Source organism: Mytilus galloprovincialis, chromosome 3 (assembly GCF_965363235.1).
Source record: "Mytilus galloprovincialis chromosome 3, xbMytGall1.hap1.1, whole genome shotgun sequence".
Taxonomy (NCBI): domain Eukaryota; kingdom Metazoa; phylum Mollusca; class Bivalvia; order Mytilida; family Mytilidae; genus Mytilus; species Mytilus galloprovincialis.
In genome coordinates, this window is record NC_134840.1 from 104,825,535 (window position 1) to 104,852,384 (window position 26,850).

The 26,850-nt window shown below is 31.6% G+C and overlaps 2 protein-coding genes across 2 annotated transcripts; both read left to right on the forward strand.

Annotated features, from left to right (window-relative positions):
• The first annotated feature begins 16,267 nt into the window (after positions 1 to 16,267).
• LOC143069642 (uncharacterized) lies at positions 16,268 to 20,920 on the forward strand. The gene is made up of 4 exons (XM_076244386.1): positions 16,268 to 16,341; positions 18,405 to 18,632; positions 19,643 to 19,750; positions 20,292 to 20,920. The coding sequence occupies exons 1-4, from the start codon at positions 16,324 to 16,326 to the stop codon at positions 20,436 to 20,438; spliced, it is 501 nt and encodes a 166-aa protein (XP_076100501.1). The 5' UTR covers positions 16,268 to 16,323; the 3' UTR covers positions 20,439 to 20,920.
• A 2,469-nt stretch (positions 20,921 to 23,389) lies between these two features.
• Positions 23,390 to 25,707, forward strand: LOC143069839 (uncharacterized). Its single transcript, XM_076244643.1, has 3 exons — positions 23,390 to 24,332; positions 24,934 to 25,041; positions 25,561 to 25,707. The coding sequence occupies exons 1-3, from the start codon at positions 24,159 to 24,161 to the stop codon at positions 25,705 to 25,707; spliced, it is 429 nt and encodes a 142-aa protein (XP_076100758.1). The 5' UTR covers positions 23,390 to 24,158.
• The last annotated feature ends 1,143 nt before the right edge of the window (positions 25,708 to 26,850 follow it).

Below are 26,850 nucleotides of genomic sequence, written 5' to 3' on the forward strand. Positions count from 1 at the left end.
CACTGTACATCAATTACAGCCAAACGAGCATCTCTTGAATATGTTAATTTTTATGTAAAAAAATATAACCTGATAACCTTGGACATCGTATTCTAAATCTCAGCGTTTATACACATGTACGTTATACAGAAAACAGAATCATACATGTCAATCATCTTTAAGTCTTGTGCACACATTCGTTCCAGACCGGTCACTTGAGTAAAAGAAGCATACATGGTTTAGTGAAGTAAAAATAGCGAAAAAAATGTTCATATCGCTTGATCTACAAAAAAATCTAGATTATGTACGAAAACAGCTACAAAGCGAAGAATAGAATACAATATCAGTGTCAACCTTATACTGAGCCCGAAGCTTAGAGCACATGTTATCTATACCAACATTTAAACCATACAAATAAACCTTTAAACAAAAAAAGGTGATTTTGATATTCAGTTCAGGATATAATCATTCCGATATCATTGACTCACTTTAGACAAATCCATGATAACCACGTGAAGTATAGTCATTAAAGATATTATGTTGGTATTTTTTTTTTATTTAGTGGTCAAGTTTTGTTGCTTGGTTACCGTTTCATCATATATCGGATGATGAAATAATCACAGAAATTACCAATATGGTTGAATTCGATATTGTGACGTAAAGTATGATGCTGAACTCTTATCACATTAGAGCATATTCATAATATGTTACAAATAAATAAAATTTGAATACAGACAAAATATAAGTAGGTTGTATCTTCAATACTATGTATAGCGTAGTGACTGTGTATAATTTATTAATGAGTTCATCTTCTCCCAACACATTTAATCGGAGCACCTCGGATTACTACGATTGGAAATCTGAAAGGAGATTTCATGTCATAACAACACATTATTCCAACAAATTACCAATATTTTTTAATTGAGTACATAACTGTACAGACAAGAATGATGCAGACCTGAAGATACTCATTGTATTAAGGTAAAACAACTGAAATGGCGTGCTAAAGAATATCATTTAATATGATAAAATAGAGTTAAGTATTATATTCTCCCAACTCAAAAATATTATGAGCAGCGTTAAAATATGCTCTCTGAAATAATTTTTGTTGAACACACCATCTATTGATTCATGTTTGTTAAACGCTGATAAGAATGCATAGTCAACAAACACATATTAACATGGTTAAATAACAACAAATACACGTAAGTAAGTAAGTAAGTAAGTAATTTTTATTGGTTTAAAATCCAAAATTACAGGATTGATACCAAGACAATACAAATTTGTTATACACAAAAATACAAACATATATATATCATAGCAATTTCATAAACATTATATGAGGAGGTGGTACCAAAAAGTTATTTAGTGCTTAATAAAGCATTTCTAGAAATGTACATGTCGCTTATAAATTTAACAATAATTCTAATTATATCAGTCTCAATTAACACACGTATATAAAAATTTAAATCTTGCTTCATTAGTCATATTTAAAAAAGAGGGAACTATTTCACTAATTTTGGAAAACAGTTGGTCTCTAATTATATTTAGTTTTGTACATTTTAAAGTGAAATGAAATTCATCTTCAACTTCTAAGAAGCACAAAGGACAAATTCTTTCTTCTACAGGGGTTTTAGTGTGACGCCCTTGTTCAATTCTAAGAACACTGTTACTAATACGAATTTTAGCAAAATGCCCTATTACTTTTCTGTCTATATTTAACAATAAATAGTTTTCCAATTTATAATTTTCTTTAAGCTGTCTATATGTTCTCATCTTATTACCATGTACTGATTTATTATCACAAAATATATTTTCTTTCCAATAATTAAGATATCTATCATTAAGTTTGGTATGAATTGCATATAATAAACGTCTTTTTGAAATAGTATCATGATTTTTCCAAACATGTGAAAAATTTAATGTAGCAAGTAACTGTTCAATCTTTTTAGCAAATCCATTGGTTAATTGCAGGTTGGAACAATATACATCTTTTAGTAAACAATTGTTATCAGATTTGATCACATGCAACCAGAAGCCAATTGACAGTTTTAAAGCTTCTATAAAAACTGGATACATACCAAGTTCAGCTAGTACTGCTAAATTGACAGCTGATTTATTTACTCCAATTAAAGTTTTTGCAAATTTAATTTGGACTTTGATGGTAGCCAATGACCAATATTTTGACTCTAGATTTGTAATATCTTTTATCATATACAGAGACCAAACTTCACTACAGTAAAGAAGTATAGGTTTTACACAAGCATCAAAAAGCTTTAAGTGAGGTAATACATTGATATCTTCAGAAAATAACAGTTTTCTAATACAAAATATAGCTTTTGAGGCTTTTTTACAAAGAAGTCTCACTGCTTCTGTAAAACTACCAGATGGTTTAAACAGTATACCCAAATATTTATATTCTGTACAGTGTTCCAAAATATTATCACTAAAAACAAACTTGTCTTTTGTAAGTTTTTTACCTGATTTGTTAAAAATCATAACTTTGGTTTTGTCAAGATTTACTGTTAAATCCCAACTAGTGCAATATAAACTAAGCTTGTCAAGGCATTTTTGTAAGCCATTAGCCGATTCAGAAATAAGGACTAAATCATCAGCGTATAACAGACATGATATATCATTATCATTTAACTTGGGTGGTTCACATGTTGAGTCAAAAATAGATGGTAAATCATTAATATATAAAGAAAATAATGTAGGGCTTAAAATACACCCTTGTTTTACCCCAACTGAGGAATTAAAAAAATCAGTGATACCTTCCGAGATCTTTACCGAGTACAAAACCTCTTTATACATATCTTTCATTATACTAAAAAAGGGACCATCTATGTTGTAATAAGACAATTTGTAAAAGAGGGCATCTCTGTTAATAGTATCAAATGCCTTCCTGAAATCAATGAAACAGGCATATATCTTTTTTGATGATTTAAATGCTTTATCAATTATAGTTTTTAGAGTTAAAATATGGTCACTTGTTCGACTTCCCTTTCTGAATCCAATTTGCTCACGACAAATAAGTTCATTTCCTTCAAGATACTTTTCTAATCTGTTATGTAAAACTTTTAGAAAAAATTTTCCTAAACAACTTGAAAGGGCTATACCTCGGTAATTAGATGGATCATTAAAACACCCACCCTTGAAAATGGGCTTAATAAAATTTTTTCTCCATAAAGTTGGGTAGATACCAGACTTAAGTATAAGATTAAACAATTTTACATAAACATCAATATTCATATAACAAGATATTTGTAACATTTCATTTTTAATACAATCTGAACCACTTGCTTTATTATTCTTTAAAGATTTTGCTGCAATAACCACCTCCTCAGTTGTAATGAAACTATTTAACATCTTAGTACATGTGTTACAATCTTTAAAAGTAGTATACTCTTTCTTATCATTACAAACATTTTTATCATAATCAGTATTCATTAATTTATTAAAATATTTAAACCATTCTTTAGGTTGTATGTTAGAACTAGGATCCTTGAAGTTCTCCTTTTTTAGTTTCTTAACTGTATTCCAAAAATCATTTGGACAGCTGTTATTTGAATCTATAATCTGTTTTATCATTTTATGTCTAAATTGTCTATATTTTTTCCTTATAAGTTTATTTAGTTCCTTTTTATTATATAATACTTTGTGTCTAAGACTGTCATTCCAGGGCTCAGTACATAATTTTCTAGTCAGACTCTTTAGGGACCTATATTTAGATTCACATTCATTATCATAATATGGCTTTTTTTTATTTTTCTTCGTTTACTTCTCTTGGTTTTACCAGGGGTCTTATTAGTATTACTTAAAAAAGCAGCATTGTATAATATTGATGATATACTAGAGACTGTATCGTTAACACTTTGAGTTACATTGGAGGTGATCTATATTTTACTTTTGGTATAACTATAATCTTTTATTTTATAGCTCAAAGGTACTGTGACAGACGTTCTTCCCTCCAATCTGTCCGTGACTGTATTCATATCAATGACTAGTTTCCGTAGTTATTAGGACATTCACATGGACAGGTACATGGGTAGAATGAAACTAGTTCAGTTTCTGAAATATTGACCCCCCCCCCCCCCCCCCCCAACACACATTTTAGTATCTTACATTTGGATGAATATCACTTTAAAATGATAATTAATGCAGGCTGAATTGAAAATGTAGAATACACATTACTATGTGAAATGGCTGTCTTTCATATAAACATCGTGTAATTCGTAAGTTTTATGAAAATGGTCAATTTTCCTGTAAAATATCTGAGACTACTATAACACTGTGTTATAGTTGTATCAGAAAATATTAATCACAACAACAAATGGAAGCTTTTAACGACCTTAAAATTGACTGGCTATACAGGCTTGCACGGTCGGTTGATATTAATCATATATATGGAAGTTTTTAACGACCTTGACTGGCTATACAGCCCTTGCACGGTCGGCGATATTAATCATAGAGTGTTTATAATCTTTTATACTATACCTGTATATTTGTCCAATGGGATTTGTTCTATTTATATACAGAATTTTACTTATAAATAAACTGGTTATTTATAACTATAGGTGATTTCGTTGTTGATACGCGGATTACACAATCTGTTGTAATTTTACATATTGGATATGATTTTACTATTTTGGACAATAAGCTACTAAATTGTAAATCATTTCAAAATCAACTTAAAATTTTCAAAAAATTCATGTTTAAACATATTTTGATAAACTATTTCGTAATATCTGGGGCTATTAATTATTAAAACTTTATGAAGCACAAATTACACCCTAACTAAAGAGGGTCAAAGGCATATACAATTACATGTATATAAGGATTTTTCAGTAAATAGATATGGATGTCGCAAACTGCACATTGCGCCCAATTTGTGATTTTGTTATATGTATTTCTATTTGTATCCATCTGATGAGATGATATAAAAAAGAAGATGTGGTATGATCAAAAAATCTTAACACTAAGATCTTTATTCAAAACTTTCGGGGCATTTTATAGCTGACTATGCGGTATTGACTTTTCTCATTGTTGAAGGCTGTACCGTGACCTGTAGTTGTTAATTTTTGTGTCATTTGGTCTCATTTGTCAGTTGTCTCATTGGCCATCATACCACATCTTCTTTTTTATTTGTTTTAATTCATTATATTTATATTACATCATAAAAGAAATGGGATTCATTATCCGTAACTTTGAACTCATAACAAAGTATTTGAGGGCATGGGCTATATCTTCCAGTTTTAATAGCAAGGGAATGATGAATAATTCTAAAATTGCATATTAAGTTTTCTTGAATCAAGATTAGGGTATGTCAAATATTTCATTTGTTTATTTTCAGTTTTTATACGCTTTACAAAAAAAAATACTTTTTTTGTCAAGTGATGATATCTTATTGTGAACTGTTTGTAAGCTGATTCTTTTCCATCCTGGTATCCCAACTGCAGTGGCTGTTGCGGCAATGGTTCCGAAGATGAAATACCCGGATGTAACGACCATGTCCAGGAGTCCTTATGCGAGGTCTTCCACTCCTCTGGCGGTCCTTAGATCATGCAGTCTGTCTGTATTTATTCCAGAGACGCGAAATTGTCGTCTGGTTATTATTTTCAGTTCTACTCACTTTGAGACACTCCAGCCAAGATACGGCCGATGACGATATCTCGACAAGCATGCAGGGTTCAACCTTGGGATGACCTCACTTTAACGTTGGGATGAATCCAATCGTCAAACTTGGACCTTATATGCGAAAAATGGAGTTGACCATATAAATTTCATATGAAAAACATCAGCAAAATTCGCGACACAAAATATTATATGCACTTTTAGCGAGTCGCAAATTTCATGTAGAAAAAGAACGTGCATACAGGCGAAGATGCAATTGACCGTTCGTTAAAGTTGCAATGTAAAAAAAAAAATTTTCGTTGATCAGACGGTAATGGTGGACCGATGCAGAATTGACACAGAGGGTGGAAGGCCTTCCTTTGGTCGCAAAATGTTGGGGTTTTTTTGTGCTAAAACCTTTAAAAAATATTTTAGCCTCGAGTATATTCAGTTTTATGCAATTGCGCCCCCCCTTTTTTTTTTAAAGAAACCCCAATCTGCCCCTGGACTATTCAATATGCGTGCTCCATGTATTTGGTACCGTTTACGCTATGAACAATTCGTAAACTTGGAATATGGCGCATTTTACTGTTTTTCTTTGCTATAATAAAATATTCGTCTTAATCAGTAATATTTACAAGTTTGTCCATCTTGCTAGCTCTGGCATTTTTATTTTTCTGCTTCATGCAAACGGACATACTTATATATAAAAATAAAATATTTTTTGTACGGCATGAAAATCATATAAGCAATGGTAGACTTTTTATTATTTTTTTCTTGAGTCATTTCTTTGTTGATATACACATGTCTTTGCTATGGGTTGTTGTTTTTCTTTAGGAATTACATTATGTGCTGATTAGTCCAAAAACACCATATTTGGACATTAAAGGGTACGTGTATTAGTATATGAGATAATATATAAAGCTCGCGGTAGATTTGAACGGTAGACTTGAACACTATATATGGACATTTAACAGATACCACCAGATATGGATATTTAGTCCCGGGCACCTTATATGGATATGACACAATTCCATTTTTTTTGCGAGAAACCTGAATATTGACCGTATTGTATAGTTTAAAAGATGAGACACCTGGATCGATACCTAAAAGGTGTATATTGCATTAGACGTGTTAGGAAAGTCGATACTACTGCTGGCGCTCGTGTTGGTCGGAAGAAATATACAATATGATTGGGGACCTTCTCAATGAGTACAAAAACTGAACATTTTTGTTACCTGTTTGGGCGTGTTTGATACCGCTGAGACAAATCTGTAACAATTGTATTTATTAGAGTACGCAGGAGAAGATCAAATTATTTGTTAAAGAACCAGAAAAGATTCAATAAATACATTTTTAGACAAATTAATATTAGTTTTGTGAATAATTTATCTTTTTTAAACATCTTGTAAGCCTTTGTTATTTTATTAATACTTTTAGCTTTCAGTAACTGCAAGTACTTTGATATTGGTACTTTGTGTCTATTGTCTTTATGTTATTTCTTCTAACGATTCCTGCCGATATAATGAGTCATGCCATTTTCAATCGATTTGCATAGTATGTACTTATGAATTACTGTTACAATTACACGACTGTCCGATGTTAGAAAAGGGTTTCGTCAAGAGCTCTTACGAACATATTTAACCCCGCAATATTATGTATGAACCGGTCACACACCATCAGCCTCTTATTCAGTAATTGAAGTTAGATTTTGAATGCGCACACTGGTAGTATACAGCAAATAAAAATAAGTACAACACAAAACAAATAAACACAAAAATAAATACCCCCCCCCCCCCCCCCCACACACACACACTCCTCATCTGTTATAAGACTATAAAAAGGTGTCCACGATTTTTGATTCTATATCATAAGCATACGTCTTTGGAAAGATCGTTATAAGCTTTTCTGATAATTCTGATTTTAGAAACAAAAAGTTAAAACGACATTTAAAGAACGATACAAACAAACTTTGCTTTAGTTGAATTTTGACGATTTGAACCCCATTGTCTTCGTGTAAAATAACATCTGTCTGCATTTCCGATTCCAATGGGTTCAAGTTTATTCTCTCGCCTACAAAATTCGAGGGTTTCTTTACCCTTGGTCCGCCTTTCCGTCCGTAACACACTTGTTGACACTCTATATTTAACATCGTTCTAGGAATTTGACCGTACTTGATTCATTTTTAGTCCTTATGAAAATCTAGAATCCTATTAATTTTTGAAGACAAAGGTCAAGGTCACAGTTGGAATTATTTGACGCAATAAGACGTCTAGAGACAGTCAGAGTCGTTTGTGATCTTATGGGAACAGCAAAGGAACGAACTAAAACAAACAGTTGAATTGTTTGGTGGACTTTTCGGGAGACATTAAACAATGCAAATGCTACCCAATCATACAATGCTAAAAGTTATTAGTTATTATTATAAAATAAATCATCGAGCGTTCATATTGTGAAAAGGGGATTTGTGTTTTCCAAAAGATTTTTTTTTTTTTTTTATTATTTTTTTAAATCGTACCAGAATGAAGCAAAACGATACTAGTAGTTTGCTTCCATTGAGAGATCAAGCGGGCCAAAACCCTTATCAAATTTTTTTTTGAAGGAATTTTGTTGATTCTGAAAATAAAACAAAAACATCCCGTCTTTTTCATGTGTATCCTTAATTTACAAATGTACCACGTAATTTATTTTAATTATCACATTTGAAAATTAATTTTGGTTCTTAACAATGCCCGATCGGTCATGTATTGCACACTATAAATAACGTATTTCAGTGGCCATACAGGTAATACAAAATAGAGTATTTATAATTTTGGAGATGACCCCTAAATCTTATTGTATTTATCTTCCATCCAACACGAGCACCAACAGTAGTATCGACTTTCCTAACACGTCTATTATAAATACAGAAAATAAAGATTAAGGTCCTTCTTTTAATTGCCTTTTTACATTTTTAAATTAATGGACCGCAACCGTTGTAATATCGGTTAATTACACACGCATTAGTCAGTTTGTTTATAAATAATCAGAACCTTTCAGGCAGATATATCAAAGTACCGAAATCCAACCATTTATACGGTCTATATAATCTATTCCGAACAATATTTGCATGAATAATTAAGTTTTCCTGTTTTTCAAACATAAGAAGCTTCCAAGAAAGCAATCAAATTATTGAATGGAGGGAAAGAACGAAAGAACGAAAACACCAGCTACTGTCCATCGCGCGGAAAAGTAAAGATTGATTGAAAGAAGAACAAATCGCGAAGATTGGAAGAAGATCAATTCAGCACACGACAATAAGTTTTTGAGACGTAAAAAACAGGATGACATTTTTCAAAAGGAGGAGGCATATATTTTGAATAATATTTTAAAAGATCTATAAAATTAGATTTCTGAGCTACGGTTAAGAGCTAAGGATAAATGATATTTATATGCAAATTCGAACAATATTTAACTTTCAAATGTTAGAACATATAAGCATATTTTAACACATATTTGTGACTCGCAAATATTGAGCACGTGCCGGGGGCCAACATAAGTATTTTGGCATGAGAGTTGTCATTCATAACAACAAACATTATAGTTAATTGTTTGTTTGTACTTGCATTTACTTTCCATTATCAATAAAAAAATAATTCAAATTGACAAAAATCTATTCCTTTTCTCACAAAAACAAGAATAAGGATAAAGCCATGCACAACTCCATTTATCACATAGATATAAGAAGATGTGGTAAGAATGCCAATGAAACAACTCTCCATCCAAGTCACAATTTGTAGAATATAAAAAAGAAGATGTGGTATGATTGCCAATGAAACAACTGTCCACAAGAGACCAAAATGACACCGGCATTAACAACTATAGGTCACCGTACTTCCTTCAACAATGAGCAAAGCCCATATCGCATAGTCAGCTATAAAAGGCCCCGATAAGAAAATGTAAAACAATTCAAACGAGAAAACTAACGACCTTATTTATATAAAAAAATGAACGAAAAACAAATATGTAACACATAAGCACACGACAACCACTGAATTACAAGCTCCTGACTTTGGACAGGCACATACATAAATAATGTGGCGGGGTTAAACATGTTAGCGGGATCCCAACCCTCCCTTAACCTAGGACAGTGGTATAACAGTACAACATAAGAACGAACTATAAAAATCAGTTGAAAAAGGCTTAACTCATCAGATGGACAAAAATACAAGTGGACGTGGGCGGGTACTTATAAATCCCGACACAAAAAGACACAATGAACAGAACTGAGAGTACTCGCAGTCATCTGACAGCTAGTTCAAAGCCACTTACAACTAATAAAAATATCATGTATCTAAGACTAAACTATCAATCCGTACGCATCCAACATCCAATGGATTTAGTGTAAAGACGTCATAAACAGCCAGAGAAAAACATGACCTTGTGCAATGCCAAGTTACAGGTATCGACAGATTGTAGATCCATGAATATGTATATGTATATAACATACTAGTAATATTTAGTTAGCTTTTAATTTACTGATAACAAAATCAATATTTATACCAATAAAAACAATATTCAATGATCTCATTACAGTGTTGAATAGGTAACCTTTTAGAATAAGTTTATTTAAAGGAGCGACAAATTTACAAGGATCATTTCTAAATTTCCGGGCACGTTTAACAACATTTCCGTAAAAATGAGGATGTGCTATCCCGTTTGAAATAAGTTTTACAAGGTACAACCAAACTTCAAAACCAAATCTTTATATCTATGGAAAAATTTAGGTTTAAAGTAATTTATGGTAACGATATCCCTGGTTTAATAATTTACCAGTAATACATAGATTGCTTTCGTTAAAATAAAAAAAACGTCACATCAGACACGGGCACAGCGAACGAGCTGTGAAATATAAACAACGTAAGATGGTGCCAAAGGAACATCACCATCTAAAAATGGAAAATTAACAATAGGGAACGAAAAATCGTCTCTTTTGTCGTAAATTTTAGTGTGGAGTTTCCCGTTTAAAACCGAAATATCTAAATCCAGGAAAGGACAATTATAACCGAACAAATTTGATTTATTTAAAGTAAGTTTCTTGGGGTAAATTTCAGCAGTATATTGAGAAAATTCTTGATTATTTAACGAAAAAATATCATCAAGATAACGGTAAGTGTTGTTGAATTAATCCATTAAATGCAATTTCGACGGGTTTACTGAGTTTAGTCATAAACTGTGATTCGTAACAGTACAAAAACAAGTCTGCTATTAAAGTGGCACAATTAGTGCCCATGGGGATACATACAATCTGTCGATAAACTTTGTTGCCGAAACGTACATAAATATTATCAAGGAGAAAATTAACAGCTTCAATCATCTCATCACACCTCCAGTAAGTATATCTAGCATATTTACCTTTCTCATCAGAGAAGAAGGCTTTAAATGAGTTGCAGCAAATATAAAAATTATTTGCATTCAGCTTTACCAAACGACCATTTAATTAAATAGGAAAACTTTTGTTTAATAAGATAGTGTGGAAGTGTAGTATAAAGAGTAGAAAAATCAAAAGTTAATGATTATAGGTCAAAGTACGGTCTTCGACACGGAGTCATGGCTCACCTCGAACAGCAAGCTATAAAGGGCCCCAAAGATGACTAGTGTAAAACCTTTCAAACAGAAAAAACAACGGTCTAGTCAACATAACACAAAACGAAGAAATACTTATAAACTACTGAACATCAGGTTCCTGATTTGGGACAGAATTTAAACCAATAGTTTATGATTTACTTCATCGTTTAAAGAAAACACACATAGAAATATTTTCTATGTCCAGGACAGAATGGGAAATCTAGCCCGAGACTGCTTCAGATTTTTTAGCAGCTGTTTATTGTCTCTTTGATGTGGATCCAGACTCCTGCAATGTTGCACGTAGAAGAAGAAAAGTTGCTAGTTAATTTCTTTGGTTCGTAGATCTGTCTCCGATGAGGACGTGACCTGTCCTTGGTGACTATCATCAGGAGGTCAGTGTCTTTCTCGTGATTGAAAACATTTTTTCGATCTTTTTCTTACAAAAAATGACATAATTTAAAAAGTTAACACATATTTCGTTTAATATTAGATTTAAACCAGATGCTCCGCAGGGCGTAGCTTTATACGACCGCAGAGGTTGAACCCTGAACGGTTGGGGCAATTATGGACACAACATTCAAGCTGGATACAGCTCTAAATTTGGATTGTGATTAAATAGTTGACACAGCATAGGTTTCTGACACAGAATGAATGTGGTCTAATGAACTTAATTTTTTTTTGCCTTTGAGCAATTCACTATGCTGTTGAATATTAATCCTCTCAAAAAAATGTTTGAAGAAATTTTCTTTTTATTTATGAAATCTGAAATGAGAAACCCCCCCCCCTTTTTTTTCACATCCCCCTTTCCCTTTTTCCAAAACTGATCTCAAGTCAAATTTCTAATGGAGTTTGCAACAATAACTACTCATTTAAATCCATCATAAAATACTAAAATGTAACTAGGTCCGAGACCACAATTGTCGTCCCTTGATTTTATAGTCCCTAGTGTTGACAGTGGGTTACTTGCCATTAATTTTTATACCCCTTCCAAATTTATTTCTCAATGTTTAATGCCTCAAATTGCAAGTAGGGAGGTGAAATTACATTGTAAAAAAAATTGGGTCCAGAATTTTAAAGGAAAGTAGTGATTTGGTCCAGCTGAAAAAAGGTTGAAAATTAGCACTTCGGAAGCTGTCAAAAGATTTCAAGACGCCCTAAACATAAAATTGTCCATATTTTGAGTTAAAGCCGATGAAGTTTTCTATAATTTTGATATAATTTGTCCCAAAAGTAGTACAACACACTGTAAAAGTTTCTTTGAGAAAGCGCAGGTGGGATTTTTTTTATTTTCATTTATGTTCTAAAAGAAATGCACTACGAAATAATTGTGTTCTCGAATCTAAAAGGTGCTTGTTATCACTGAATGGTAAAAATTGTTTTAATTTATCAGTTGGTAGTAAAAGTGAATATACATTGTATATTGTATAAAACAATGATTTAAGTTGACTCAACTACTATTCTGAAAAAAGAAAGATAACTCCAATCAATTGAAAATTTCTTGCTATTGCACAATATTGTGCAATTAGATATTTCTGGCTATTGCGCAATACTGTGCAATTGAAAATATTTGCTATTGCACAATACTGTGCAATTGAAGATTTGTTGTTATTGCGCAATACTGAGCAATTGAAAATTTCTTGCTATTGCACAATACTGTGCAATTGAAGATTTCTTGCTATTGCTGAATACTGTGCAATTGAAAATTGCTTGCTATTGCACAATACTTAATATAATAATTTTGGATCCTGATTTGAACCAACTTGAAAACTGGGCCCATAAACAAAAATCTAAGTACATGTTTAGATTCAGCATGTCAAAAAAGCCGAAGAATTCAATTTTTGTTAAAATCAAATTTAGTTTAATTTTGGACCCTTTGGACTTTAATGTAGACCAATTTGAAAACGGGACCAAAAATTAAGAATCTACATACACAGTTAGATTTGGCATATCAAATAACCCCAATTATTCAATTTTTGATGAAATCAAACAAAGTTTAATTTTGGACCCCGAATTTGACCAACTTGAAAACTGGGCCAATAATCAAAAATTTAAGTACATTTTTAGATTCAACATATTAAAGAACCCCAAGGATTCAATTTTTGTTAAAATCAAACTAAGTTTAATTTTGGACCCTTTGGACCTTAATGTAGACCAATTTGAAAACAGGACAAAAAATTAAGAATCTACATACACAGTTAGATTTAGCATATCAAAGAACCCCAATTATTCAATTTTTGATGAAATCAAATAAAGTTCAATTTTGGACCCTTTGGGCCCCTTATTCCTAAACTGTTGGGACCAAAACTCAAACCCAACCTTCCTTTTATGGTCATAAACCTTGTGTTTAAATTTCATATATTTCTATTTACTTATACTTAAGTTATGGTGCGAAAACCAAGAATAATGCTTATTTTGGCCCCTTATTCCTAAACTGTTGGGACCTCAACTCCCAAAATCTATCCCAATCTTCCTTTTGTGGTCATAAACCTTGTGTCAAAATTTCATAGATTTCTATTCACTTAAACTAAAGTTATAGTGCGAAAACCAAGAAAATGCTTATTTGGGCCCGTTTTGGCCCCTAATTCCTAAAATGTTGGGACCAAAACTCCCAAAATCAATCCTAACCTTCCTTTTCTGGTCATAAACCTTGTGTCAAAATTTCACCGCTTTCTATTCACTTTTACTAAAGTTAGAGTGCGAAAACTAAAAGTATTCGGACGACGACGACGAAACGACGACGCCAACGTGATAGCAATATATATACGACGAAAAATTTAAATTTTTGCGGTCGTATAAAAATCAGTCAAATTGCCCTCTTATAGCACCAGGTGTTTTACTTATTTTACAAATGTAAGTTTAATAAGTATATTTATAAATTATATATATTTTGTTTTCCGGCTAACTCCAGGTGCAACTGTTGCATACATATTCAGGAGAGATTAAACTCATCAAACAGTGGGAATTTAGACTCCGTTTTCCCAAAAGTGCAAATGAAAGTCGAATATTTCATTTCTATTTTTATGATAACGTATTGAGTTGTAAGATTTTTCAAAAATCATATGGAAAAATCGAAAGTAAAGAAATTCGTGAATTCCAGCATAAATTAGATAGACCCCCACTATCAAATTACGATTTTTTTTTTGTCTTTTAACATTGCCTTTTTTCCTTTTGAATTAAAAGCCGCATTTGTCATTCTACCTTAGACTACACCTTTGTCTAGCCTCATTATTTTCGTTGGAAAGAAAACAATTAACAATCCAAATTAAACATGGTCAAAGTTTATGTAAATTATTGTTTAAGTAAGTAAACTTTTAGTCTAAATTACGCCGTTGGGTTTCTCCTTACTTGCCCGACCGTGCAAGAACTTCATGTGTAGTCAAGGTCGTTAGAAAACCCCTTGACGTCGTCCTTTGGAATAATTAAAAATTTCCATGTTTGGGACTTTAATAGCTTACTATGCATTCTGGGGATTGTTTGTGTTGATATCCATACAGTTACCTATAGTATATTTCACATCCTTGTCCAGTGAAATCTGATGGATAGTTTTATTTTTTTGTGTAAAGTCAAATATTTTGCATAATGAGACACACGATCATTCAATACACTGTAAAACATTTATTAAAAAAAAAGTCTGATTGACTGAGCGTATAATTTGACTGTTTTTTGCTGAGTTGAATGGCTTTTATCAATTTATTTTAATTTGACTAACTTCAAAAATTCTGCGTAAATAGATAATTCATCAGTTTATATATATGCTATCCAGTATAATTTTTTTAATATGCAGTGAAAAAACTATTAAAATCCGATCTTTTAAGTCTTATTTAGTTGACATTTTTTTCTTCCAATTCTCTAGCATAAAAAACAATAAAAAGTCACACTCGAAAAACAGACTGGAGAGATGTCAATAGATGAATCTTAAGACGAAGAGAAACAGACAAAAGCATGGCGAAAAACAAAACAACGGAAAACACCAGTCAACATTTCCTAAAAACACTGCAAAAAATAAATAGCTATGCTGTAGTACCAGCTAATCATATTGCCCATAGCCTTCATGATCATGCATGTATGAAATACTTTTACAAGGAGAGCACTTGCATCAATTACACTATAAAAAAATCACAACCAACAGACATTTTGTTCGTTTTCTAACAAATAATTTTGCTTTCTATAGTTTTGGCGTCTACGAAATTTAATAAAATAAAAATGCGTTTACTTCCATAAATATACATGACCCATACATGTATACTAACAAACAGATTTATTGAAATTGGATGGGACGACCATTTGATATTTTTGGGGAGGCATAGCGATTTCTTGCGGACTGACTTTTTATTTTTATCTGTTGTTATATGCTTTTAATTTTTTTTGTCTGGGTTTATTCACTTTTGAGCGAAAATTTATTTTCCCTTTAGTTCCAAAAAAAATTTCTTGCTTTTTGTGTAATAGGATATTTATTCTCAACCTGTCTTGTCCCCCCCCGAATCGTAACAAATCAAATTGTCGCCCCCTTTAGACATGTTAGAAACAGCTAGTGTTGTGCAGATTATAAGAATTTAAACACTTGTAGTCATATATATTCCGGCAATATTTAAACACAGCGTTAAAATAGAACACAGAGAGTTCTGCATTTAGATAATTTCAAAATGGTCAGCTCAAATGTGTATGAATAGAATGACCATGTTTTAAACAGGGTCGATTATAAAGATATATAACCAAGTGTCGTTGTATCATGATTTTCAAGGTTCAAAATTTATTCAGTAGGTCATGGAGTTTATAATGAATCTTCAGCAGATATCAGCCAAATGAAATTTGGATTTTTCTATCTGAGAGGCTTACATTTGGAAATGTATTTTCAATTTTGTTTATATAATACTAGAATTGGTGCGGTGAGCAATTGTGATCTGTCTCGTCTCACTTTGCGTGCGTCGGTCACTCCGTTTTTAGAGTCTTAATAGTCTGTTTTGGCCAGCATGCAAACATTCTAAAATAAGTCCCAATCGATAAGTTATTTTTAGAAAAGGTGTTTTCCCTGGGAATCCTCACAAGTTGATATAAATGCTGAATTTTTAATTACATATTACACAAGTCGGGGCAATTTCAAACGATCCAGACCTATGAAAGCTTATGTTCAAAAGAAACAATGTAAGTGTATATTTCAAAATACAAGGTTCTTAATTTACCATTAAAAATGTAATTTTCTTCTTCTTATTTCAATTGTATTACACTTTAAGAGCTATAATATGCTGAGATAATATGTATGTATTGGTACATTAAAGATGGGACATATATTTGTCTGTCGTCATCTTTATACTTATAACTATGAAACTTTTCAAATAGATAAAAAGATATGACCATTAGAAGGACGTGTACATAATACACATAATGATTCTCAACCTCATGCGCACATAATACACAAACTCCGTAATATATATACGTATTAAACATTAGGTGTTATTTCATCAGAAACGACAGAAGAATGTATGTTAACTTTATTTACTCATCTTTAAAACGCTTGCCGAAGTGGGCTGTCCGTTTGGCTGTGCGGGATGTATCAATGAGTAAAATGAGTTCGAAATTTTGTATATTTGCTCAAAATTCAGATTTGTGTCCGTATTTTCTTTTTCGAAAGAAAGACATAACTTTTTTGTTTTAAAAGATAAACACAAAATGGTTTTTGTTAAATATTCGGTAATTTCTGTATTTTATAAATAAAACATAAAAAATTATGCAATTTTTATTCCGAAATAACTCTATATTTATCAAACGTTCATGAATAGAGGAAAAACGTCATTTTTTGCTGCATGTTTATCAAAATTAAAAAAAATGCGCTATTTACAGTTTTATAAAATTTGGGTCACATAATCTCCTTGCAAAATGAAACAAATTGCTGTTTTAAAAAATAGGGGTCCATGCACTCGTTTTCAAATTAAATCAGTTTGAATGATAAAAATCAGTCGAAAAATGCATCTTTTCCCGATATGTCAGAGTTTGACGTCGCGAAAATAACATTTTACGTTAGCAACGTCATTACCTTCCCTGTAACTGTATCGTATGCCCTTAAATCCGATGCCTCGTAGAAAGAGAGTGCCACGCTCCTTGCACGCGAAGTACCATTGCACCAACTCTTTGAGGGGTCCGTAGGTGGCCTGTTGCAAGGCAAAATTTCTGTCCCTATCCAATATACCCTCATTTTCCAGTCGCAGTCCAAATTTGCCCGACCATCATCCCAAATGTCTCGACTATGACACAACCTACCTATTGTATTTATCGTTAACTTGTTCTCGTCCTGAATATGTATGAAATATTTGTCACTGGACGTCAACCAATCAATCAATCGATCGAACTTACCAAATTACTAGTGTACATTTCCGTAATTTGAGTTTAATTATAAAACATGAATTAAAATGATTAAATATATACTTTGAGAAATACTTTGTTACATAATGACAACTGAGCTGATATGGAAAAAACACAACTATTTGAAGAATAGTGTACGATATTATCGTTTGAGATACTTCCGTTTTGATATTTGGAATCAGCAAATATACTAAGTAATTTCAAAAGTAGATGTTTTGACGTCATAAACTAATATCTCGAATACGTGACATGCGGGTTCCACGTGTATACCATTAAATCCTTTAAATATACTTTGGTCTGCGCATACGCTTGAAAAATGCTGCGTAAGTGGAAATAAATATATTAAGATATGACGTAATTTTGAAATATTTAAAACCAAATACGTTTTCAACACGTTTGGCTTGATTTACAATCTTGTTAAAACAGAAAAGTAACCTTTCCTTTTAGATTTATAAATAAACCATCATGTCGCCTCTAGATTAAAAAAGTAGGTTACATGTACCAATTTGCGCAATATCATTTTAAAAGTCAGATATGCGCATGCAGCGTTTTTTTCCATGAGTAAGCAAAAATTTATAAATAGACATGACGTAATGTGAAACGTTAATAAAAGGTAAGTCGCAATCGTATATAAGGAGTTAAAATCGTAATAAGAAGGGCTGATAATTATGAAATAAGTATACGCAGTATAAACATAAACAAGTGATATACAGTATTGTCAATTTGGGCAATTTAAAGCTATATATGTCATATTCAAATAAAGAAAATGCGTTTTTAACATTTTTTTTTAGAATAAATACATGATCATATCTACTAGTACTTTATAGAAATTTATGTTTTTGTTACAGTTTTATAAAATGCTGGATAATTCTTATATATGTGATTTGGAAGATAATATACTTGTAAACATGGCAAACGGCAGCAACAATTTGATAGATGCAACACTTCTAGCATTGGAAACCGGTGACATGGCGCCACTGATAAAGGAAGAGCTAAAATGTACAATACAGTCAAGACGATTAGCCAAGGGACAACACGAAATGAAAGTAGAATTTCCAGAAGAAACAAAACATGAGGTAAGTTGATCGTTAAAAAATCTTATTAAGATACATATCAGGTGTCCAAGCTTTGCTTACGAAGATCCGAAAACCGGGCGCCATTCTTCTTTTTGTTTTGAAGATATTTCGGGATCCTCTAGTTTTGTCGGAATACCCACCTTTAAAAATTAAAATGCTGACATTTAATTGGTTGATGCAATAATTATCAAAACAGAAATTAAAACGGAGTGTGGTAAGATCCTCGTACGCAGAGCATGGACACAGGATCTTTATTTTAATCAGAGTGATAGTTGAACTTCAAAACACACATTGTACACAATTTATCACTGACAAAAAAAAAGATGTAAAGCCGTTAACAACACTGGTGAGGAGATGTAATGGAATCGGATATTTAGTAGCCATAATTTAAAAAGTCGGGTTTATTTTTTGTTTGTTACCCTATTTGTCGGCTTTGTCGATTTATGATCTTAGAATATTGGTAGATTTCTGTTGCCTTAATTTATATATTACAGAAGATTTACGATAAAAAATGTAATTTTTGAAGCCAGTTGACAAGATGACTTTTTGGTCAAAAGTTGGGAAAGCGTGTTGGTCGGTTTAATTGTAAATATCTAAAGAAGTTGAAATATTATTGAAAAAGAGTTTATATCATAGCAACCTTTGATAAAATAAACCTAAGCATGCACATGAAATGACCTGGACACTCTTTGCAGCAATAGAAAATATAATTCATTCTTGATCGTTCATACTCTAAACAAGTAGTAAACAAAGTTTAAGGAAACGGTCAGGGGTGCTGAATCATACCTAAATTCCATTAATAATAAAAGAAAACAAAATGTTTAAATTCAAAATTCTAGCATTGACGCATAAAAAAAACCAAAACATAACTAATACACAAAAAGTAACACAGACAGGATATACCATATGTGAGAACAGAAAGATTTAATGGCACCGAAGCAACTTAAAAGGAAGATTTTTTTTAAAATTATTTGAAAAAAGATAATTGAATTTTAAATACTTTGTTTCAGCTTAGAGAGGAAGAGCGAGATAAAATTGTTAAACGTCGTGAACAAAATAGACTGGCAGCTCAAAGATTTCGTGATAGAAAGAAAAATAATTCAACATCACTTTGCAAGGTAGGTGTTAATGATTTATTTAGTTTAAAACAGTATTTTACTCAAACAAATTGAATTTCATCGGGCAACAGGCATTGCCTATGTCAGCACTCTTCGTAAAACAAGGTACAATATATTACAATAAAAAAAAAAAAACACAAACAAAATGGCAACACAGAATTATTTTTCAAAACTACCTCATGAAGCTGACTGGAAGGCTAACTGCGATAAAAGTTATCAATATTTCATGTTAATGATTATATCAGTAGATTCTTTAAAATTGCCTTTGAAAAATATAAAATTTGCCTTTGATAAAACTTAAACTTGTTTTATTATGAAATTGTAATTAAACATATCTAAAGTATCTATACGTACGTATCGAAAATAACAAAATTGTGAATATTTGTAAAAACTGTTGAAATAGTATTTTTATAATCAATTTTGAAAATTCGTGAAACTCGGAAATTTGTGACGATCTATTAGACATATAGAAAAGAACATATTATGAATTTAAAAATATCCACAGATTTGTAGCTTTCAACTAAATTGTTTTCCATTGTAGAAAATACAAGAACTGGAAGCAGACAACACACAGAAATCATATGAAATTAGGAATCTCCGTGCAGAAAAGGCAAAGTTACAGACAATGTTATATGAACATCTCTTAGTTTGTCCTAGTGCAAAACAAAGTATCAAATTTGAGCCATGAAATCTGGCACTGACAGTAAACTACAATGGGATTCCATATACCCTAACATGACCATAAGGAGACAATTGTCAACTAACATAAGAAGAATAATTTGAATGTGTCCTTGCTGTCTTATCCTACATATACATGTACAACTAAATTGGTTGTAGAATTCTGGCAAGGGCAAAGGACTTCGAAAATCTGACAGAGTAGAATGTTTTATCATTCATGATCATTAGTGTGAACTGTCCATACACTTAGCGGTAATAATGACTATCAAAAGACATATTGGTTGCATTCTTGATAAGATTACATTTATATTAATACCTATTCATTGAAATATACTTTATGTAAGCTAATGGGACACATATATCATATACAATCTTATAAACTGTTGATAGTTTGATCAGTTATAATACTGATTTGTATTATGTGAATGTTTGGTTGTTGAAATGCAATAGTTATCGTTTGATACATGTGCACTTATTGAAATAAAATTTCATTACCATCAAAATGTTTTTATCATTATTGTTTGATAAGTGAATCTTTAGATGATTTTGTAGTTTACAACAGTAAATTTCAGCTAGACAATCTTAATTCAATAGGATTAGAATTAAGAATGGAAATAGGGAATATGTCCAAGAGACAACAACCAGACCAATAAGAAGATACGAGCCGAAGTCTATCAATTGGTCTTAAACGCAGCGAGAAAATCCTGTACCCGGAGGTTGTCATCCGATTGGACCCTAAACAATTGTGTACTAGTTCAGTGAAAATAGACGACATACTAAACTCAAAAACAATTAAATGAACTAAAATTAAAAAACAACAAGACTAACTAATGCCAGAGGTTCTTGACTTGGGACAGGCGCAACAATGCGGCGGGGTTAAACATGATTATCAGATTTTGTTTCGAAGATTAGTTGTTTATGAACAGCAAATTGCACATTTTGTTGTTGAATGATTATATTATACGCCACTAATCAAATTGATTGTTCTAATCTCCAAATGCCGTTTCGATGCCAGGAATACAGACCTGTAGATAATATTCACAAAGGTCAATTAAAAATCATTAGTCGAGACAATATTATGGCCAATAGAAAAAAAGAAAATTAAGAATAATAGGAAACTGATAAGAGATCAGATTCACCTGAGATCACCCTTGGACTTTGGAGTTTGTGTTGCTGTGTAGTCCCTGGTCTACAATTATGTGTTTATATACCGGTGGTTGTCTTTTGTTCTTTTTTGCAATGGCGTTGTCAGTTTATTTTCTATTTGTGAGTGAATGTCTCTGTCGTATCTTTTCCATATTCTGCAATTATTCACGACTCGCAGCAAAGATTGGAAAAAACCTACTAATTTCTTATCTGATTTCTATTTTGCAATACATCAATTTTCCAAAAGAGGCTCGATCTTAAGGGACAATAAAACATTGATAATAGAAAAGACAATCTCTTTGAAACATAATCTAGTATATAGGTATTAGCAAGACATGCGGTCGGACATGAACATAGCGGATAAAAATTAATAGCTCGAACAATGTGAACTGCCTTTAATTAGAGGCAACAGCTTACCGATGTTCAAATATCCTAATTTCATTTAGAATATAAATTTGAACCTTGGCTTTCCAAACCAAATATCGTGTGTACTAAACTCGAAATCATGCATTTTATTAACATTTCCAGTCAAATTTCACACTTTGTATGAACGACAGGTAAAACAAAATGGGTTTATTCAAATGCAAGCAATGGTTATTAAGAAGAAAAATTGAAAGCATGAACAGTAATTTAAAAAAAAATAGTAGAAGGTTGGTACATTCAATCATGAATCAAAAAAGTCAAACAACATTTGAGCCAAAAGAAAAAAAGGAAAGTCAATTTCCACATAAAACTTAAGATTGAGCATTTCAAAATCCACCAAAACTCGGAAGTGAGCTCAAACGCTTTGTTACTTATACCTGTCACCACGGTTTTCTAGCAATTAACAAAAACAATATATCAAATAAATATAAATAAAACCTTCACTAGGTCCCAATAACATGCATTTTATAACACTTTCTGAAATCGATTATAATTATGATTTGATATGAGCGTCCCTGATGAGTCTTATGTAGACGAAACGCGCGTCTGGCGTATTTAATTAAAATCCTGATACCTTTGATAACTAATTATAAAAGTAGCTAAATGACTGAGAATATCGATGAATATTTACACAATTTTGTGAAATATTACACATCACACGTATGAGTTAGATATGTATAGTAAAACGTTTTTTTGGGGGAACCCTATACCTGGTCTATTTAAATTAAACGTTCCATACAAATGTACATGTATTGTAATATACATTTAACTATGACGTAGACATTTCCAAATATAAACATTATATGTATTTAGAAATTCTTAATCTAATATTTTAAATGATATCATCAACATACATCGTCATAATAACAATGTGTAGATGAAACGCTTCAAAAATAATTTCTGATTTAACCTCCTCTGAGAAAATTACCACAGGTTAACCAAAAGTATTTCAGACGATCAAGTCGACTTTTTTTTATAAATATAAAAAAATAAACTTTAATTACTATCACTAGGGATTTAATTTAAGTAAGTTTAGGCGAGATACACGAAAAAGTAACCTGCGCAACCCTGAATATCTCCCTGTTATGTAAGCTATATTAATATGATGAAAACTTATCCATCATTTTAATTTCTACTGAAGAAAATACCTGTATCAAATCAGGAATATGACAGTTGTTATCACAGGCACTCGTCACAGAATTGTCCCCTATATATTGTTATATAAAGAGTCAAAATTTAAAATCAAATATTTAAATACCAAGGATGTATGCACAATCTACACTATGATCCACTATAAGTTCAATTTACCCTGGAGGAGTTAGTACCTTAGCTTCTTGAGAGTTTCTAAACTTAACGATGTACTGACTACTGAGGTGATATGAAAAAAAAAGACACAACCATTTGAAGAACATTGTAATTACATCTATGATTGTACGATATTATCGTTTGAGATACTTCCGTTTTGTTTTGATATTTAGAATCAGCAAAAATTCAAGTAAATTTTTTGGCGTCATAAACTAATATCTCGAACACGTGACATGGATTCCACGTGTATATCAATTAACCCTTTAAACATAATTTGGTCCGCGCATACGCTTGAAAAATGCTGCGTAAGTAGAAATGAATATATTAAGATATGACGTAATTTTGAAATATTTACTAAATACGTTATCAAAACGTTTGACTTGATTTACAATCTTGCTAAAGGTATCTGAAAAGTAACCTTTCCTTTTAGATTTATAAATAAACCATAGTGTCGGCTCTAGATTAAAAAATGTAGGTTACATATACCAATTTAAAAAAAAGTTAGATATATGCGCATGCGGTTTTTTTCCCTGAGTAAGCAAAAAATTATTAATAGACATGACGTAATGTGAACGCTTATAAAAGTTAAAGTCGTAATCGTATATAAGGAGTTAAAATCGTAATTAGAAGGGCTGATAATTATGAAATAAGTATACGCAGTATGAACTGAAAAAAGTGATATATTGTATTGTCAATTTAAAGCTATGTATATTCAAATAAAGAAGATGCGTTTTAACATTTTTTTTTAGAAAGAATACATGATCATATCTGCTAGCACTGTATAGAAATTTATGTTTTTGTTACAGTTTTATAAAATGCTGGAAAATTCTTATGTGATTTGGAAGATAATATACTTATGAAAATGGCAAACGGCAGCACCAGTTTGGTAGATGCAACACTTCTAGCATTGGAAACTGGTGACATGGCGCCACTGATAAAGGAAGAGCTGAAATGTACAATACAGTCAAGACGATTAGCCAAGGGACAACACGAAATGAAAGTAGAATTTCAAGAAGAAACAAAACATGAGGTAGGTTAATAGTTATAAAAAATGATTTAAATAAAGATCCGAAAACGCGACATTCTAATTTCCACTGTTTAAATGCCATTTTGGGATCCACTGGTTTTGTGAGATGAATATCAACCATCAAAATTTTGAAGACTGAAAATTCATAATTACCAAAACGAGAAAGTTAGGCGGAGTGTTGTACGATGGTGGTACACAGCTTGGACACATTATTTGTATTTTAATGAGATTAATAGTTAAACTTCATAAAACACATTGAACGCAATTTATCAGTTGATCACTGACAGGCGGGTTTAGTTTTTGTGTGTTGCTCCATTAGTTTTATTTGTTTATTTATGGTCTTGGTTATCTTCTGTTGCCTTAATTTATTGGAAGACTGACGATAACAAATATGGAATTTTCAAGACCGTTGGAATCATCACTAAATTCCTTCAGTATACAAAGAGATAAACATATTTTTAAATTAAAATATCTAGCATGTTGTACGCGCACATCCAGATTCTAAAAACGAATAAAGAATAAGCGACAAAGAAGAGTATACCATTTGCGGGTAACGAAAAGAGTTTTTTTATTTAAAAATTGTCATTCTTCTTCTTTGTTTCAGCTTACAGAGGAAGAGCGGGATAAAATTGTTAAACGTCGTGAACAAAATAGACAGGCAGCACAAAGATTCCGAGATAGAAAGAAAAATAATTCAACAACTCTTTGCAAGGTAGGTGTTAATGATTTGTTATAAACAGTATTTTATTAAAACAAATTGAATTGCATTCGACAACAGGCATTGCCTATGTCAGCGCTCTCAAGGTACACTAGTACAATCAAACAAAACAACACATACACAAACATAATGACAACACATAGCTAACTGGAAAGATGCTTCAAATAGTTAAAAAATAATGAATATTTTATGTTAATGATTATATCAGTAGATTCTTCAAAATGGTATTTGAGGAATATAAGATTTGCCTTTGATCATACTTACTCATAACTTATGTTAATGAAATTGTAATTAAACAGATCTAAAATATCTGTAAGTATCGAAAATAACAAAATTGTGAATATTTGTATAAACTGTTAAAATAGTATTTTTATTATTAAGTTATGATTATTTTGAACATTCGTGACTCTCGGCAATTTGTGACGGTCTAGTAGACAAATATAAAAGCTGATATTATAAGTTTAAAAATATCATCATATTTGTAGCTTTTAACTTGATAAAATATCGTTGTAGAAAATACAAGAATTGGAAGCAGACAACACACAGAAGTCATATGAAATTAGGAATCTCCGTGCAGAAAAGGCAAAGTTACAGAAAATGCTGTATGAGCATCTCTTAGTTTGTCCTAGTGCGAAACAAAGTATCAAATTTGAACCATGAATCTGACACTGACACTGACCGTCATGTTGATACAACGGAACTGCATATCCCCATATATGACCACTAGGAGACAATGATGAACTAACATACACAAAATAATTGGAATATTTCCTTATTGCCCTTATTCTACATCTACATCTAAATTCTGGTGAGGACAAAGAACGTGGAAAATCTATGACAGAGTAGAATGTTTTATCATTCATGATCATTAGTTTTAACTGTCCATACACTGTAATATTGAGAATGAAAGCACATAGTAGTTGGTTGATACGATTTCATTTATATTAACACCTATTCATTGGTGTATGCTTTATGTAAGCTAATTATATTTATCAAAGTGACACATCTATATACAATGTTTTATGAACTGTTATATAAAATTTAGTTCGTCGTACGTTCATGAATATTCATGACATGTGACCATTTGTCCGCACTTAAAACCCGTGCGGTCACCTTTCTGACCATCGACTCTCGCTATAGCGAGTAAGAAGACACGTGTATTCACGGATGATTAAATGTGAATTTGTAATTGGAATTATGATATTATTGTTATTATGCTTGTATTTGATACATAAATTGATGTATTATATAGAATAAAGGTTATAGCGAGTAGCACACCTACATTATGTCGTTTGTTCTTTGTTAAGGCCATAGAATATTAATTACTTTATATTCGGACGAACATAGTGAGGGAGAATATAAATAGTTTGATCAGTTATACTACTGATTTGTATTATGTGAATCTGTGGTTGTTGAAATGCAAGAGTTATCGTTTGATACATGTGCACTTATTGAAATAAAATGTCATTATCATCAAAATGTTTTTATCATTATTGTTTGATAACTGAATCTTCAGATGATTTTGTAGTTTACAACAGTAAATTTCAGCTAGAAAATCTTAATTCAATAGTATTAGAATTGAGAATGGAAATAGGGAAAATGTCCAAGAGACAAAAATAGTGTACTAGTTCAGTGAAAATAGACGTCATACTAAACTCAAAAACATATAAATGAACTAAAATTAAAAAACGACAAGACTAACTAATGCCAGAGGTTCCTGACTTGGGGCAAGCGCAACAATTCGTCGGGGTTAAACATGATTATCATTTTGTTTCGAAGGTTGGTTGTTTATGAATTTTTGTT